The 17,867-nt window shown below is 38.9% G+C and overlaps 1 protein-coding gene across 1 annotated transcript in view; it reads right to left on the bottom strand.

Moving 5' to 3' along the window:
* Nucleotides 1-17,317, bottom strand: part of TBX19 (T-box 19) — a 37,119-nt gene extending 19,802 nt beyond the window's left edge. The window contains exon 1 of the mRNA XM_027868357.1: nt 17,121-17,317. Within this exon, the coding sequence (XP_027724158.1) occupies nt 17,121-17,317 (197 nt within the window). The remainder of the gene's footprint in view (nt 1-17,120) is intronic.
* Nucleotides 17,318-17,867: the final 550 nt, after the last annotated feature.

The raw sequence follows: 17,867 nt of genomic DNA, 5'->3' as shown, positions 1-17,867 counted from the left end.
ATCCCCACTTTACAGAAGAGGAAACTGAGGCAGGCAGCGGTTAAATGACTTGGCCAGGTCACACAGCTAGGAAGTGTCTGAGACCGGATTTGATAGCAAGCCTTTCTGACTCCAAACCCAGCGTTCTATGCACTATGGCGCCACCTAGCAGCCCTTAAGGATAAAATAATTTAGATCTGACACTTGGCTGTACACAAGTAGTTTGAAATTTAGATGGAAAAACGGAACTTTTTAAAAGCTAGCGATATTTCTTTTGTTGTCTTTTGAATCCCTTGAAACAGCAGAGGGGCCAAGAGATAAATCTCTAAGTCCTCAGATATTACATGGTCTAAATCAATCCTGAGGAGGATAAGTTAGTGTGATTCAGGGGAGAAATATGGCCAAGTGTCATTGAAAAATGCCATGAAGTGAGTCTTGGTCACAAGCCCTGGAAAACCTTACCAACATAGAAAATAAGGGCACGGGGCATGTGCTCTGGATCATAGGTTGGGAGAGACCTTAGATGTCATCTGATCCAACCTCTCGTTTTTTACAGATGAGGAAACTTGACTCCTAGACAGGTAAATAACTTGCCCAAGGTAGTAACTGATGGAGTTGGAATTCAGATCAAGGTCTTTAATGCCAAATTCAGCAATCCTTCTCCTGCCTCTAGATTTTTACCCAGTGAAGAGATACTAGGGCATGAGGCTTTCTAGCACAGGTATGGATTTTAGTACTTATACTCTAAGAAGACTGTCCTACCCATTTTAATGTCTTCTCACCCACGTTGCACACACAGTGCTTGGCATGTTTGTTGAAGGGAGTTGAATTGGCCTTATGTCCCTTACTAGAATTTGAGCTTCTTCAGAATAGGGAATATGTCATGCTGCTCATTACATAGATCACTGGGCCTGAAGGCAGAAAGACTCATCTTTCTGAGTTCAAATCCAGCCTCACACATTTACTAGCTGTGTGACCCTAGGCAAGTCACTTAACCCCAATTACTTCAGTTTCCTTATCTGTAAAAATGAGCTGAAAAAAGAAATGGCAAATCATTCTAGTATCTTTGCTAAGAAAACCCCAAAAGGGGTAATGAAGAGTCGGATATGATTGAAAAACAACTAAGCAACAACAACTTCCCCTTTACCTTCAGTGACTAAGAAAGTTCTTCACACAGAGAATGCTCAGTGTTCATTGAACTGAATTGCAGTGCAAACTGTGGAAGCCTATTCTACTGAAACATACATGAGACCATGCTTAACAACGAATCCCCAGCAACACTGGTGACATCCACAGAGAAGACTCTCAATCTCTGTCTCACTATCTGAAGTCCATTGAGGTAGACTTTCAAGTTTCTGGTCTCTCTCTTAGAATCAAAGTCATTCCGTGTTAAATTGGAAGGGACCTAAGAGGCTGAATATTCCAAATTCCCATCCAGTTTAGTATTCACTAGCATCTAAGAGGTAAAGATGAGAAGACGGCATATTCCAGGCATGGGGAAACAGCAAAGGAACAAATATGAGAGGTGGAGCGCCATGAGCGAGAGGCAGCAAGAAAATCACTGTGGACTTTTTACCAAGTATGTGAAGGGAAATACAATGAGGCTAGAAAGGGACTCTGGAGCCAGACTGTGAGAGGAGCTACCAGTGGAAAAGAATGGAATGCCACCAATAATGCCTGGAAAGACCTTCCAAGAAGCAACTTGCCATAGAGAAATGAGTCTTAGAGGGTAGGATGGATATGAAGGAGCAATCTCCATCTTCTTCCTTTGCAAAAGTGTCAGCTAGATTAGTTCAATAAGTTACAAAGCATATGTATCTCTGGATGCAAAAATAATCCAATGGGAATGTCTCAACTCTTTATGATTCAGACTTAAGTTCTTTTTAATGGAAATAAGATTTTTCCATACTTTGAGTCTTTTGAACCTGAGTGCTTGTAAGGGGAGCTAGTGGCTATACTTTGGCAAGTGCCAGACACTAACAACCTCATGTTCTACCTGGGGGGGAGGGAGTGTGACAAGCCAGAGAAGTGAGATGTCCACAACGTGTACTCATGCCAGAAAGGAGCCTCTGACACAAGAGCTGGTTACATTTATTTAAAGCTAAAGGCTTATTAGAGCTGATGACTTCATATTCTTGTCATAATTTTCTAAACTGTTATAATGCCACCTAGCAATTATACAGTGGCCCAAATCAAGACAAATAAAAGCCGGTCTGTGGTATATGATATTGTAGACATGGAGAGGAACAGCCCGAACTATTAGGGTCACTGTACACCTATCCAATGGAGGAAGAGGAGAAGCCCCAGGGAAAGATCTCGCCCAGAAGCCTGAGATCCATGTTGAACTTGAAAGGGAAAGTCCAACATTAGTAATCTACAGGGAAGGTTTAACATAAGAACCCGAAAGTTTCCTTTCCTATTCTCACTTCCCACTATGGTTATAAAAACAACTTTGTGTTTAGAAAGTTTGTCTCTGCAAAGACACAAATGATTTAACAGGGATGGACTCAGGTGACCAGGACTGAGCAGAATGGGTAACTTCATCCATGGTACACTTGGAGGAGACCCAGGAAAGGCATATGTACCTCAAGATGTTTCCTCCAGAGTTAAGCAGGGTTATCACTGTTATTATTTCCTTCAAAGAATCTCAAATAATGTTAATGGATACAAGGGAGATACCTTTCTGGAGGAGTCTTTTAGGCAGCATTTTGCTCTACCAAATCAAATACCTTTTTTTTTTTAATGCTCAACAAACAATAAGGATGCTAGGACCTTATATTCTCCAAATCTATCAATTGTGTAATGGTAAAGATGTGATCTACTGTAAAATACCTTTTTCAAAATGGTGCCTATTCCCTAGTAATAAACACTTAGCAATGATTCCCTATGTGAATTTACAGAATATTCTCACAAGAAATCGATATAGTTAGGAAAGCAGGCAATTAAGTCAGTAGTTGATAAAATGAACTTGGTTGCCTTAATTCAACATTAACAAGGCCTAAGATTTCTTTCCTACACCTTTTGAATCTATCCCTTCTTCAGATACCTCCTTCAACATCCTCACAACTAATTATTCTGGAAAAGAAAAGACTAAGGAGGAACATAACCAGTATTCAAAAAGTATTTGAATGACTGTCAGGTGAAAGATAGCTTTGACTTACTCTATTCAGCTCTACAGCAGGGGTGTCAAACTCATGGCCAGTAGGCCAATTCCTGAATGTGGACCAAACCAGATTAAAATGTAATTGGGAAATGTTTAACAAAATAAATAAAAATACAACATAGGTAATATCATGGTTTTCCAAGTTAATATGCAGCCCACAGGGGGTCTACTTCTGTTTGAGTTGGACACTGTTCTTCTAGAGGACAGTAGTAGGACTACTGGATAGAAAATGAAGACAGATTTTTGCTCAACATAAAGAGGAATTTTCTAATAAATGGAGTTGTCCAACAATGAAAGGGGCTGCCCCTGGTGGTAGTGAACCCCACATTATTATTGTTGTTGTTATTCATCTTTCATTCTTGGAGAAGACCAATGACATCAGGGGGTGATGTCTTGACTTGCAAGTGAATTGGATTTAAGTGAGGTAGGGCTGTGCAAAGTTACCAGCCTCCTCTCTACCACAGAGTCATCAGAGTCCAGTGGAAAGACATGAGTCAAGATGGCTGGTGATGGCCCTGTGCCCCATATCAGGTAAAGAATAAATAATCATTTTTTCAGAAGTATTATAGAAAGGATCCATACATTGGATAGGAGTCTGAACTGTATGATTCATATATATATATATACACATATTCTTTTTAAATTTTGTTTTATTTTCAACGTTAATATTTTATTTTTCCCCAATTACATTTAAAAATAATTTTACATTCTTTTTTAAACTTTAAGTTCCAAATTCTTGTCCTCCCTCCCTTTCTTCTCCCCTCACTGAGAAGGCAAGTAATTTGATATAGGTTATACATGTACAGTCATACAAAACATATTTCCATATTACTCATGTTGTGAAAGAAAATACAGACCCAAAAAAAACCCCAAGAAAAATTTAAAAAGTTAAAAAGAAGTATGCTTTCATCTGCATTCAAACTCCATCAGTTTTTTCTCTGGAAGTAGGGAACATTTTTCATCATGAGTCCTTCAGAATTGTCTCAGATCATTGTATTTCTGAGAACAGCTAAGTCATTCACGGTTGATCATTGTACAATATTGCTGTTACTGTGCACAATTGAACTTTATGATTCCTAAGGTCCCTCCCAAACTCTAAGATTCTATCATTATGTTGTTTAACATGGACCCTCTTCACCAAAGAAAAGGACAACACAGTTCTACCCTCACAGAGAATCTAGCCTGGTAAGGGAGAATAGACAGCATATTATACTCCCCCCCCCCAATTCCTGTGGAGATGGGGAGTCCGCAGGTGTGGAACAATATATATAATGTCAGATTTTTTTTCAATATATCAAATGGTTCTGTTAAATACTTTTCTCTTTTTTTTCCTCTTTTTTTTCCCAAAAACTTTGTTATAAGGGATGGATGGCTCTCTCAAGAGAAGAGGAGAGATGCAGGGAAAATAAAAGCAAAGTAAAAATTTTAAATATCAATAAAAATCCATTTTTAAAAGACAATATGATATATACATACAGAGAGAGAGAAACAGAGAGACAGAGACAGAGAGAAGATAAGAATAAAGGGGAAGGTTCTAGATAAAGTCAGAAGTCAGTGCAAGGCAAACTTTTTTTTTCAAACTTTTTTTAAGCATCTACTTTGTACCAGGGACTGTGCAGCAGGCTCTGATATTTTCTAAAAATGGATAACTTTATATAAGTCCCATTCTCTATGAGCCTCAGTTTCCTCACCTATAATATGGTAAATCCAGTAAGGAGTCCACTGGCACAAATAGCAGCCCATCCATGCCTTCTTATCCTGTGAACTTCTTGTCTCTGTCCCTTCATCAATCCTCTAACAAGGATGTGCCCAATATGCTAGAAATTTTGCTCTGAATCTCTGGCTATTTCACTTTTACCAATTGCTGCTCAAGCGTTACACTCCACTCTTGTAGCATGACCAGACCACCTCATGACCAGATCATACATGAGGTCCTTTATGCTCCTCCTCCTTCATGAGTCTTAGTTGGCGGCATGCTGCAGTCTACATACGCTCACCATGCATCTTTCCCCGGCCCCTTTAGCCCCCTGCAAATAGAACTGCTCTAAAATCCTAATGTTCCATGATAGCTTCACTGGCAGAATACTGAGGTCTTAGGGGTCACCTTTAACAGCACTGAAGAAGCTAGGATCAGGAGAAGTACTGTATCTCCCCCATAGATCATGAGCTCCTCGAAGTCAGAGACTGTCTTTTGATTCCTATTCATCCCCAGTACTTAGCACAGTGCACTTAAATGTTTATTGACTAACTGATATAACACTTTAAGATTTGCAAAGTGCTTTACAAATATTATCTTATTTTATCCTTAAAGAAACCCTGGGAGTTAGGTGCTATTATTATCCCTATTTCACAGATGAGGAAACTGAGGCAAATAGAGGTTAAGTCACTTGCTTAGGGTCACACATCTAGTAAGTATCTGAAGGTAGATTTGAACTCAAGTTATCCTGACTCTATGTCTAAGGCACCACCTAGCTATAGTAGATTATGAAAGTGCAGTGTGCTACAGTAATTCTGATTGTTCCATGGTCCCGGTGGCAAGATCAGAGAATAATTCAGAAGAAAGCTGGAATTGCCTACATATTTTATTAAAACTGTATAACTGTGGCTGAAAGCTTTATGAATAAGCATAAAAAAGTTCAAGCTAACTTCCCCTTTGGACACAAAATCTCATAATCATCATTAATGATTGTAATAGCTAACATTCAGAGTCATAAATGTTATCTCATTTGTTCCTCATAGAAATCCTATGATATATATGAGTTATTATCCTAGATAATAATCCTAGATATGCGCTATTTATTATTCCCCATTGTACAGATGAGGAAAGGCAGAGGGTAAGAAGTTAAGAGACTTGCCCAGGGTTACACAGCTAATAAGGGTCTGCTTCAACTAGAGTTGTTCCTCCTTCACCTCTCCCAAATGTCACTTCCATCCTATTATATCTCTGATTTATTTTTTTTACTGTGATTTGCATAACCTTTCACAAACAGTCCCAGCTCCACTGGGAGGGAAGATGGGGCGGGGGTAAGGGGGAGGGGGAGTTGTCCTGTGTTGTCCTGGTAACCATCTTACTGCCTGAACATCAGTGATCCAGTCCATCCTCTGAGTATCTTGGTTCTGCATTCCCGGGGTCTTTTTGCAGCTATCTTTCTCCTATTTTGTCTGGAGAGTTCAAAGTGCCTAGGACCCCATTACTTCCATCCATGCTGTGTCCTTGAGATAGCATGGTTTCGAATATTACATTCTTAAACTAAGGCATTGCTAAAGATGTTAATGACCTAATTGCAAATATCATTGAACAGTATTTTACATCATACCCTTAGATCTAAACCAACCCTTGTCTGGGCTTCACTAACAGTAGCCTTTAATAAGTTCAGAGGAGGGAAAGATCATTTCTGACTAAGAGATGCAGAAAAGGCTTCATAGAGAAGCTATTATTTGAACAAGATCATATACTGTGATTAAGAATGACATAGAGGGAAACTTGGTGGTGCAGTGGATAAAGCACCGGCTTTAGAGTCAAGGAGGACCTGAGTTCAAATCCAGCCTCAGACACTTACTAGCTGTGTGACTCTGGGCAACTCACTTAACCTTGATTGCCTTAAAAAAAAAAAACCCCAGAATGATACAGGTGAAGTTGGAGAGATAAAGGATGGGAGTGTATATGACTCTTTTTCCAACTGAACAGAAAGTTACTTGAAAGAAATGACTTCTGAAATGACTTCTCTTGTAATAAGCACTTAATCAATGTTTGCTGACTTGACTTGAAAATAGAAGATAGACCCGGGGCAAGTCACTTAACCCCATTGGCTAGGCAAAAAAAAAAAAAAGAAAAGAAAAAGAAAATAGATGATAGTGGCATAGATATAGAACTGTAAGGGATCTCAGAGAGATCTTGGGGAGATCAGATCTTATCCAATCCAACCATCTCATTTTATTGCTGAAGAAACTGAGGCCCAGAGAGGTAAAGTTACTTGCCCAAGGTCACACAGGTAATAAGTAATAGAGATGGGATTTGAACCCAGGTCCTTTGTATCTAGTTAATATTATTTCCACTATACCCCACTGTCTCCCAAAGACTTTAACATGCAATTTTTGTGACCAGGGCAACATAAATCACATCCAGGCGGGTAGTATAAAATGTGCTATGAATCATATGTTCAAACTAGGACAACATGATCATGCTATATGGGAGACCCTTGGGGGAAGCAAGTTCAGATCAGGCCAGAGTACAAGCCACCGGGAGAGGAAGCAGGTCATTTGATATCGTCCTGTTTTAAATAATTCTTCATGATGATTAGGTGCTAAACTTGCCTGTTTCTGTGTTGCTGAAGGATTTTAAATGCTATTAGCACCCTCAAAATTTGGCACCCTGGACAAAGCCTCACTCACCCCAACCTAGTTGCATTTCTTCCCAGAACTCCCCCTAATCCCTAATACGGTACTGCTGAACACTGTTCTAGCTGCCCAATAAAGACTGAATGAATGGACAAAGATGAAATATAGCCAACTGAAAGGTGCTAGGGACAACATCATCTCTGAGCTTCAAACTACTCTAATTAAATGAGAAGAGGAAAGATCAAGTAACTTGTCACACAACAGAACTCAAACTCTTCTACATGTGTTCTGTTTCTTCTCACCCAGGGCAGTCAGATTGATGTCAAAGAAAGACAGCCTGTGAGAAACAGAAATTTCCTCCAAAATCTGTGCCAAGACCGGAGATATCAAAAAGCCTCCCTTCCTCACATTAATCTCATCTGTCTAGTTGTAGCGGAAGGGTAGGAGGACAAGGCTGGGAACACACAGCCTAAGACCCATGTCTACCTCCTCAGCGGCAGGAGAAAAAGAACATCTTTTCAAAATCAAATCCAAAGGCATCTTCTTCCTTGGTGGGTTCATTGTCAACATTATCCCAAAATTCTTCACAAAATCCAGGGGCTCACAGGAGCCGGGGGAAAACAGGGCAAACCTCATTGTTTCCAATTCATGCAAAGGGAACAAAAATCAGGAATAAAATCCTATATTCAAATTCTCTCCAGGCACTAGTGTGTTTTATGGCTAAAGAACTGACATGGCCCTGGTCTACAATGAGCCACTTTTTTATTAGAAACTTAATAGCCATTAACATTAACAAATAATCAAATAACCATAAAAAATAAGGAGTAACGTAGTACATAAAATCCTTCCTTTAACAAGATAGAACCAAATAAATTAACAAACAAATCTAAAAAAAGCTTTTGTTATACGTCCCCTTCTAGATCTATCTTAAGTTATCCTGTATCTATCTTATCTGTATGTATATATCTTGTCTGTACGTAGTTGTTTACCTGCCATCTCCCCCCCCATTAGATTGTAAGCTTCTTGAGGGCAGGGACCATTTTTTACTTTCTTTGTATCCCTAGTACTTAGCACAGTGCCTGGTACACAATGGTAGAAGAGCCAGCACCTCCATTACGTCAGTCTCTTCCCAGAGTCCTTCTTCCAAGAGACCTGAAGAGAGTCTGGAATAGCATAACTTCTGTCTCAAAGCTGGAGGCCAGGAGACTAATATCTTTCTTCTCTCACACTTTCACCAATTTTATCCCTCACTCAGGCACAGAGCACTGAGCGATCAGTGAACCTATACCAATGAGGAGAGCCTTTTGCATGAAAGTCCCTCTGAGCCAAGCATTAGATGGGTAGAAAGACAGATAAATAGATAGAAAGATAGATGGATGGATGGATAGATACACACATATATATATACACACACATATATTCATACATATGTACATATTTATTCAAGTATGTACCTATATAGCGTTGTCGTAAGTATACATACATATATATATATATATAGTGTGTGTATGTCTTTTTTTTCCTGATTGTACTTTGATCACTCTGTAAAGCCTTCTCATATTCCCTTGTATGTGCCATATTTTTACAATGCTATCATGTTACCTTCCATTTAATATACCATATTTTATTCTTCCTGTCTCCAGATGTTGGATAATGAGCTGCTTCTAATCCGGCTTACACATAGAGCCTCAGCTCTCTAGCTACCCTAAAGAATGCCAGGTTTTTGTATTTGCGAAGGTTGTAGGCTTTTCTGTGCTGGCCTGGTGCCTTTAAGGGACCAGCTCTCAGGCTTGGTATGAAACAGAGCTCCTACAATATTTGAGGTTATTGAACTTCACTGGCATCATTTCCGAGAATTCATCTCAATACCCTGGCCAACCTTCAACTCAAGTACTAAAATCCTACGCTGCTTCCTCAAGGAGGTTTGTACCTTGAAGAGGATGATATCTGGCCCACACTCGTGGCAGCTCGCTTGGGAAGGTGCCAAAACCCTTGACACTCTTTACTGGCAGACACATGATGGGCAGTAAAGCTTCCCCGAGGGTCCAATGAAGGAAGATCAGGGAAGACGACAACATTACCTGATGCTAACAGAGTCAAGTGTTTGAAACATATATCTCCAAAAAGTGTCCTTTTTTCCCCTTGGCAATAGGATCATTTCAGACTGTTTACATACAATACTGAAGATTGTCCATAGCACAGAAAGGCAGAATATTGATGGAGAGGTGGAGTCAAGATTACAGAATGACAGGAAATATTTTTGCCTACCTCTCCCAGCAAACCTTCTCTACAACCTAGAAAATCTACCAGGTAGAATTCTGATTGGAAAAGCCAAGAAAAACTCACAGTGAGTAATTTTTCCAGCCCAAGGCAGCTTAGGAAGACAGAAAAGTCTGTAGACATTGGAGTGGAGGCTGGCTACTTAGAGAAGCGGCAGAGATGGCAGAACAAGAAAATTCCAGCACCTAGCAGTAAAAAGGAACCAAGATAAGGCTCCAGAGAAGGAAGCAGTGAAGCAGAAAGACATTCCAGAGGACTTTGGAACTAGTCCAGGAACAGGAACAGTACCATCTTGTAGCACTGTCACCTATCACCCAGTTCTGGGTCCCAGAGCCAGGCAGGGCACAGCCAAGAAACAGAGAGGCTGATCAGTGGAACAGATTAGGTGCACAATATACAGAAGCAATGAGCACAGTAATATAGTGTTTAATAAACCCAAAGATCCCAGCTAGTGGTATAAGAACTCACTATTTGTCAAAGACTGTTGGGAAAACTGGAAAATAGAAACCAGGTATAGGGCAGCATCTCACATCATATACCAAGATAAGCTCAAAATGGTTACATTATTTAGACATAAAGAGTAACTAGTGGAGTCTGGGAGAAATTACATATCAGATCTATGGATAGAGGAAGAGTTCATGGCCAAACAATAGAAAGGTTCACAGTAGGTAAAATGGATAATTTTGATTACATAAAATTAAAACAGCTTTGCGCAAACAAAACCAATGCAGATAAAATTAGAAGAAAAGCAGGAAACGGGAAAATATCCTTGTAACAAGTTTTTTTTTTCCTGATAAAGGTCTCATTTTTAAAATATATAGAGAATTGAGTCAAATTTACAAGACTAAAAGCCATTCACCAATTGATAAATGGTCAAAGGATATGAATAGGCAATTTTCAGAGGAAGAAATCAGAACAATTAATAGCTATGTGAAAAAAATGCTCTAAATCACTAACGATTAGAGAAATACAAATTTAAACAACTCCAAGGTACCTCTTCACACCCATCAGATTAGCTAAGATCATAAAAAATGAAAATGACAAATGCTGGGCAGGATGTGGGAAACAGATACACTAATGCACTGTTAGTAGAACTGTGAATTAGTCCAAACACTCTGGGTAACAATTTAGAACTATGCCCAAAAAGTTATTAGACTTTAAATATCATTTGGCCCAACAATACCACTACTAAGTCTACAACCCAATGAGATCAAAGAAAGACAGAAAGGGCTCATATATACAAATATATTTATAACATATTTATATTCATTGTTATGAGATGGGTTTAATGAGAAGCATTTATAAAGTACCTACTATGTAAGAGGAAGCTAGGAGACTATAGACCTCATTTGGTCTATCAGGAAGAACTAGGTTCAAGACAAGTCTCTGGCTGTGTGGCTCTGGGCAAGTCATTTAAACTCTCAGTGCCCCCAGGGAGAGGAGGGAAGAAGAGAATAAGCATTTCTAATACCTATCTTGTGTCAGGCACTGTGCTAAGTGCTTTTTACAAATATTCTGTTTCATCCTTGCAAGAACCCTGCAAAGTAGGTGCTATTATTATCTCCATTTTGCTGTTGAGGAAACTGAGGCTGAGAAAATTTAAGTGAATTGCACAAGGTCACACAACGAAGATTTGGAAACTAAGATGTCCATCACTTGGAGAATGGCTGAACAAGTTATAGTATATGAATGTGATGGAAAACTCTAAAAAGTTGTGCTCTAAAAAATAATGAAGGAGATGGTTACAGAAAAAACTAGGAAGACTTGTATTAACTAAGGCAAAGTGAAATAAGCCGAACCAGGAAAACAATTTATACTTTAATGGCAATATTGTAAAGATAAACAACTTTGAAATAATTAGTAACTCTGATTAACACAATGATCAACCACAATTCCAAAAGACTCATGATGAAACGTGCTATCCACCTCCAGAAAGAGAACTAATAGACTCAGAGTGCAGATTGAAGCATATTTTTCTTCTATTTCTTTTTTTCTTGCTTTTTTTTTTAACAAGACTAGTGCCAAAATTTGTTTCATATGTATACACGTTTGTAATGCATTTCATTTTTCTTGCCTTCTCAGTAGGTGGGGGGGAGATGAGAAGGAAAGAATTTTAAATAGAAAACGAAAATTGAATTAAAAAAAAGAATATTGATAGTGAAGAGCACTAGACTTTGGACTCAAAAAAGATTTGGTCGGGAGTATCAGCTCTAATTCTTACTAGACATAACCTTAGGTTAAGTAACAACCTAAGACCACTAGGTGGCAAAGTAGAGAGAGTGCTGAGTTGGAATTGGGAAGACTGAGCTCAAATCCATCCTTAGACATTTATTGTCTTCCTGAGAAAGTCACTTATCCTCTGTGTGTATCCTCATCTGTAAAATGGAGGTGATAATAATAACACCTATCTCACAAGGTTATAGTGAGAATCAAATGAGATAATATTTGTAAAGTAACTTGCAAACCTTAAAGAACTATATAAATATTTATTATTATACCTTCTATTCTTTCAGTTCCATTTGTGAATTTTCTCTAAAGCCAATCAAACTGTACCACACTTCAAGGAAAAGCCACAATATTCTTTTTTCAAACTGTCCACGGGTAATGAGAGACTTGCTCTCTCCCTACCAGGTTACAGCTCCCTCTCACACAGTAGTAAATGTTTGTTGAATTGGATTAAATTCATTTAATAGTTTGCCTCGGGCAGCCAATGGATTGGTGAAAACCTGTTATAAAATGCCTAATTTTCAGTAAGAGCAATATTGTAATAGTGATCAATTGTGAAAGACTTAGCTACTACGATCAAGCAGCCAGGTGGCACACTAGATAGAACACTGGGCTTAGAGTTAGGAAGATGAGTTCAAATCTGGCCTCAGACACTTAGCAGCTATGTGACCCTGGGCAAGACACCCTGTTTACCTCAGTTTCCTCATCTGTAAAATGAGCTGGAGAAGGAAATGGCAGACCACTCCAGTATCTTCACCAAGAAAACCCCAAATGGGGTCACAGAGAGTTGGACATAATTGAACAACAACTTTGATCAAAACAATGATTCAAGACCCATTCCAAAAGGACCCATTATGAAAAATGTTATCCACTCACAGAGAGAACTGACAAACTCTGAGTGCAGATTGAAGATGACTTTTTTCACTTTCATTATGCTTCTTTTTTTATTTTATTTTTTTTTGCAACATGGCTAATATGGAAATATATTTTGCATGACTTCATATGTATTATTGATGTCACATTGCTTGCTTTCTCAATGGGTGGGGGAGGAGTGGAAGAAATTTTGAAACTCAAATTTTTCAAAAAATGAAGATTAAAAATAAATTTTAAAATAAAATGGTTAATTTAGATCTTAAAATATTTGGCTCAATGTATTGCTGGTTCATTTGAACCCCCTTATGTACCTTTATGCTGAGAAATCAGGTATTTCAAAGGATATAGCATTCCCTTTAACCAGAATCATTTCCATTCTATTTGTTTTCCTTTCTCACTTGCTCAAAGGACTACATCTGGAATTCAGAAGAACCACCCTAAAACCTACATGTGAGAAAATACATGTAACATAGCTTTACTCATCTTTACATAAAATTTCAAGGTTGACAAGCCCTTTCATCCCAACAACATCTAGAAGGAAGGAGGGAGTACAAATATGACTTCATCCAGTTGACAGGTGAATAAAATGGTGCTTGGAAAGGTGAGTGACTTGCATAGGGCCATAAGCTAGAATCAGGACTCTGACCCAGCTCTTCTATCTCCCAAACCAGTGCTCTTCCCTCTATACCAAGGGGCTGTTTTCTTTCATTTGCCTAGCACTTTATAATTGTTTTAATTAGTTATTCCTCATAGAAAAGAAAATCACTGGTTGAAGAGCCTGCCTACAAGCCAGGAACACCTGGGGCAAGTGCCGCTTCTGAAATACACTCTGGAGTAGTCATTTAACTTCCCAGGACTCCAAGCAGCTCTCCAAGATTATAAATTTAGAGAAGGTGCCAGCCTACATGGGAAGGTTGAGTTTGCCCACCTGGAAATTACCTAAACTAATTCAATTACAGGTCTAGTCCCTATCCCTATTCTATTCCTTACATGCTATACTGGAAGAAGGGCATTATCCCATTGTAGCAAGTGAGAAAATAGACATGGAAGAGTAAAGTAAATTGCCAAGGATCCCGAAACTAGGATTAGAAACCAATAGCCCAGGAGCAGCAAAGTTTGACTTTTTCAGTCTCTGAGTCAAATTGACCCTTATTTCACTACGGAATCAAATTTGCCCATTCATGAGTCAAAAAGATCATCTACTTTAAGGAAGTAATATCAACAATAATAACTAGCATTTATATAGAACTTCAAGGCTCTGAAAGCATTTGATAAATATTAATTCATTTGATACTTACAACAGCCCTGCAAAGTAGGATCTATTATTAGCCTTATTTTATATATGAGGAAACTGAGGCAGAAATTAAGTGACTTGCCCAGGATTGCACAGCTGTTGTCTAAGGCCATATTTGAACTCAGGTCTTCCTGACTCCAGGTCCAGCACTCTATCCACTGAGCCACCTAGATTCCTGAAGTTGATTTTTTTTCCCACTTTCATCAGGAGTCAGGAGGACCTTAAGTTCAAATTCAACTGCAGACACTTATGAACTGTGTAATCCTGGGCAAGTCACTTACCCTCCTTTAGCCTCAGTTTCCTCATCCACAAAACGAGGATAATAATAGCATCTGCCTCCCAGGTTTATTATGGGGATAAAATGAGATCATTTTTGAAAAAGTGATTTGCAAACCTTAAGGGTAGCTAGGCAATACAGTGAATAGAGCACTGGGCCGGGAACCAGGAAGACTCATCTTTCTGAGTTCAAATCTAACCACAGATAACTTCCTAGCTGTGTGACCCTGGGCAAGCATTTAACCCTGTTTGCCTCAGTTTCCTCATCTATAAAATGAGCTAGAGAAGGAAATGGCAAACCATTCCAGTATCTTTGCCAAGAAAACTCCAAATGAGGTCAAGGAGAGTCAAACATGACTGAAATGACTCAACAACAAATCTAAGTGCTATATAAATGCTAGCTATATGCAATTAATCACATAAATCCTATTGATAGAAAAGGCCACAGGAACCCATCTATCTACCAAAGCCCTGACCTGAAAGGATATGAAGAGAGATAGAAAGAGAAAAGGACATAATTGATAGGAGGAAGAAAGAAAGAGCAGAGGCCACAAGAAAACAGACTCGCCAGAGACCTGTTGACATAGATCAATAGAAAAAGTTTATGCCAGCAGAGAATTTAACATTTAAATTATTTTTAGTAGTTTGTGAAGTATTGTTATTCATTCTCTGCTGAAACATACGAATTAACAGTTCTTTTCCTCTGTGAGACCCAGGCAGTGGAGGTACCCCAGAAATATTTGGAATTTAAAGACTAGGATTTGACATCTTGGATCATCTATAGGACCTTGGTCATCATTCAAATGTCTTTGAGTCTCAGTTTCCTCATAGGTAAAACTGGACTGATCGTGACTGATAGATGAGAATAAAATGAAATATTTGCAAAGCATTTTGCAAATCTTAAAGTGCTACATAAATGCTAGTTGTCATCATTGTCATCATCATCATCATTATTTGAATGACAACCTCACAGGGATGGTGTGAAGATCAAAAGATATAATATTTGTAGTTTTTGTCAGGTTCTATATATAATGCCGGGGGAAAGCAGAGGTCGACACCATTAGAATAAAAACCTTACAGATTCAAAAAGAGATTTCCATTTCTTTCCAACAAGGGAAAACAAAAAGTTACATTTGTTATTTCATTTGATCCTCACAACCTTGTATTTTACAGATCAGAAAATTGAGGCTTGAGAAATATTACTAGATTTACCCAAAGACACACAGCTAGTAAATGTCTGAGGCAGTGAACACAGTGTATGAACACAGATCAACAAAGAGAAACTTAACTGAAACACAAATGTTTAAAATAATCCAATAGTTACATAAGGGAAGAGAGTCAGTGAAATTTCTAACCATGTATAGAGAGCAAAAATATAAAATTAAACACCTGACTGTTGTTCCTTCTGCCCAGATTGCATTTTTCCCATTGGCAAAGGTGGCTCATTCCTTTCCCTTAGGAAGTACCTTCATGTCACAAATAATATTTGAGTTCCAAAATTCCACTGGGGCACAAGGAAGAAATTATTTTATTTATATATACACAAGTACCTACATAAATAAACATATATATATATATATATATATACACACACATACATACATACATATAATATAAAGCAAAAGCCAAAAATGTAGGTATCTCACTCAAGGAAAAGCAGCCTATTGGATATTTAGTTGACTTTAATTTTTCTGTTCGCCAACACTACCTCTCTCTCTCTCTGTGTCTCTGCTCTCTGTCTCTCTTCTTGACCCCAAAAACTGCCAAAACTCTTGCAGACACAGATGCTTCCTCATATCTGAGGCTCTCAAGTCCATAGGTACACCTACGGGTCATCAGCTAAAAAATGGATGCCAATTTTGCCATTTGAACAAGCTAGTTATTTGTTTTCATAATGCTTTCATCTCCATGAGGTGAAAGCTTCTTATTCGCTTGAAATTCCCTGTAAGGACTGGTTTTGACAGAATCCAAGAATCAATGGGTCTTTCTTGGACCACACCATAAAGGTCTGTTTCCAAACCTGTTACCTGATACAATTTGGCATTTTAGAATTTGGTCAAATATTACAAGAACCATACCCTCTCGAAGAACACACACCATCCCAAGTAACTCTGATGAACACTTACCTAAAACACACAGTAGAAGTAGATGCAAGAATAACTCATCTTGTTCTTTCTATCCATTCTTAGGAAGTCAGAAAATGCTAACAAGCTTGCCTCGCTCAGACGATAACATTCCAGGTTCGATACCCAGCTGACTTTCAGCTTACATCTAATCAACTCTCTCTCAACCAGAACATTACAGGTTGCTCAGAGTGTATTGAAAAGGAATAGTTTTTTTTTTCTAAGACTCCCAGCAATTTGCCCAGGGCTGTGAATAATATAATATATCTTTCTAATATAGACAGTCCTGTCCAATTTCTCCAAACCTACTCAACCCAGCTCAAACAGGTGACTAACTACTCAGACTACTGTCTTCTCCCAGGTTTCTGCAATGCTGCCTAAGAAATTAATTATGTTAGCTTGGGGCTGGGGTGGGGGAGGTAAAGGGGGACACTTTGATACAATTCTCATGACCGTGTTTAATCAGCTCACACGCTGTTCCCATTTGAAAGGCTGCATGCACCCTGTTCAATATTCAAGGTATATTTTAATTCCCAGCCCAGCCGGGGCATGGCAGAGATCAACTCACCTGCCATTCTTGGTCACGATCATTTCGTTAGTGACTTCTTTGAATCTCTGCCAAAGGGCTGCATCCTCCAGGATTATCTGAAGCTGCTTTTCTGTGGGGTCCCCTTTCTCCCTCCCTGCCTGGAGCTCACTTTCCACCACATTAAGCAGGCGGGAAACCGTGCAGTCATTGGCATTCTTACAACCCTGGTCGCTCATGGTGGCTTTGCTCTTCACCAACTTCTTTGGGCAGCCTCACACCTCCAACTCCTTCCTCGCCTACTTCTACTGATCAACCCCAAGCTGAAGCAGCTGGCCAGCTGGTCAGGTTGTGCCCCTTGCTCTGCCTTGATCTCTTAGTCGGATGCCCCTTGAAGTCCGAAGAATACACCACTAACATGTTAAGGGTTCGGGATTTTTTTTTTAACTCTCTTAATTACTCATTGGATCAGGTGGGAGAGAGCCTGACTTTCCCATTGGCTGCCACAGATAGAGTAGACATTTAAGAAGAGTACTCCATTCAAATTATCAGGCTTTTATCTTCTTGTACCTGAAGAGGGCTAATCGGTGTGTTTGAGGACCATTTTTCCATTAATGAAAATTGTTCCCGGCCCAGATTGAAACAATACAGGGAAATTGTGTTTGTGTAAGCCTACTGGCATGTGGCACCTATGTGTAATAAAGTTTAAAGAAGTCAGGAGGAATTGATGCCAGAATAATCTTCACATAGAACTGACCATGTCACTCTCTTCCTTAAAAATCTTCAATT

Source organism: Vombatus ursinus, unplaced genomic scaffold (genome assembly GCF_900497805.2).
Source record: "Vombatus ursinus unplaced genomic scaffold, bare-nosed wombat genome assembly UNPS02014789.1, whole genome shotgun sequence".
NCBI lineage: Eukaryota > Metazoa > Chordata > Mammalia > Diprotodontia > Vombatidae > Vombatus > Vombatus ursinus.
Note: the sequence above shows the minus strand (reverse complement) of the source record. Positions and strands in the feature narration are given on the sequence as shown.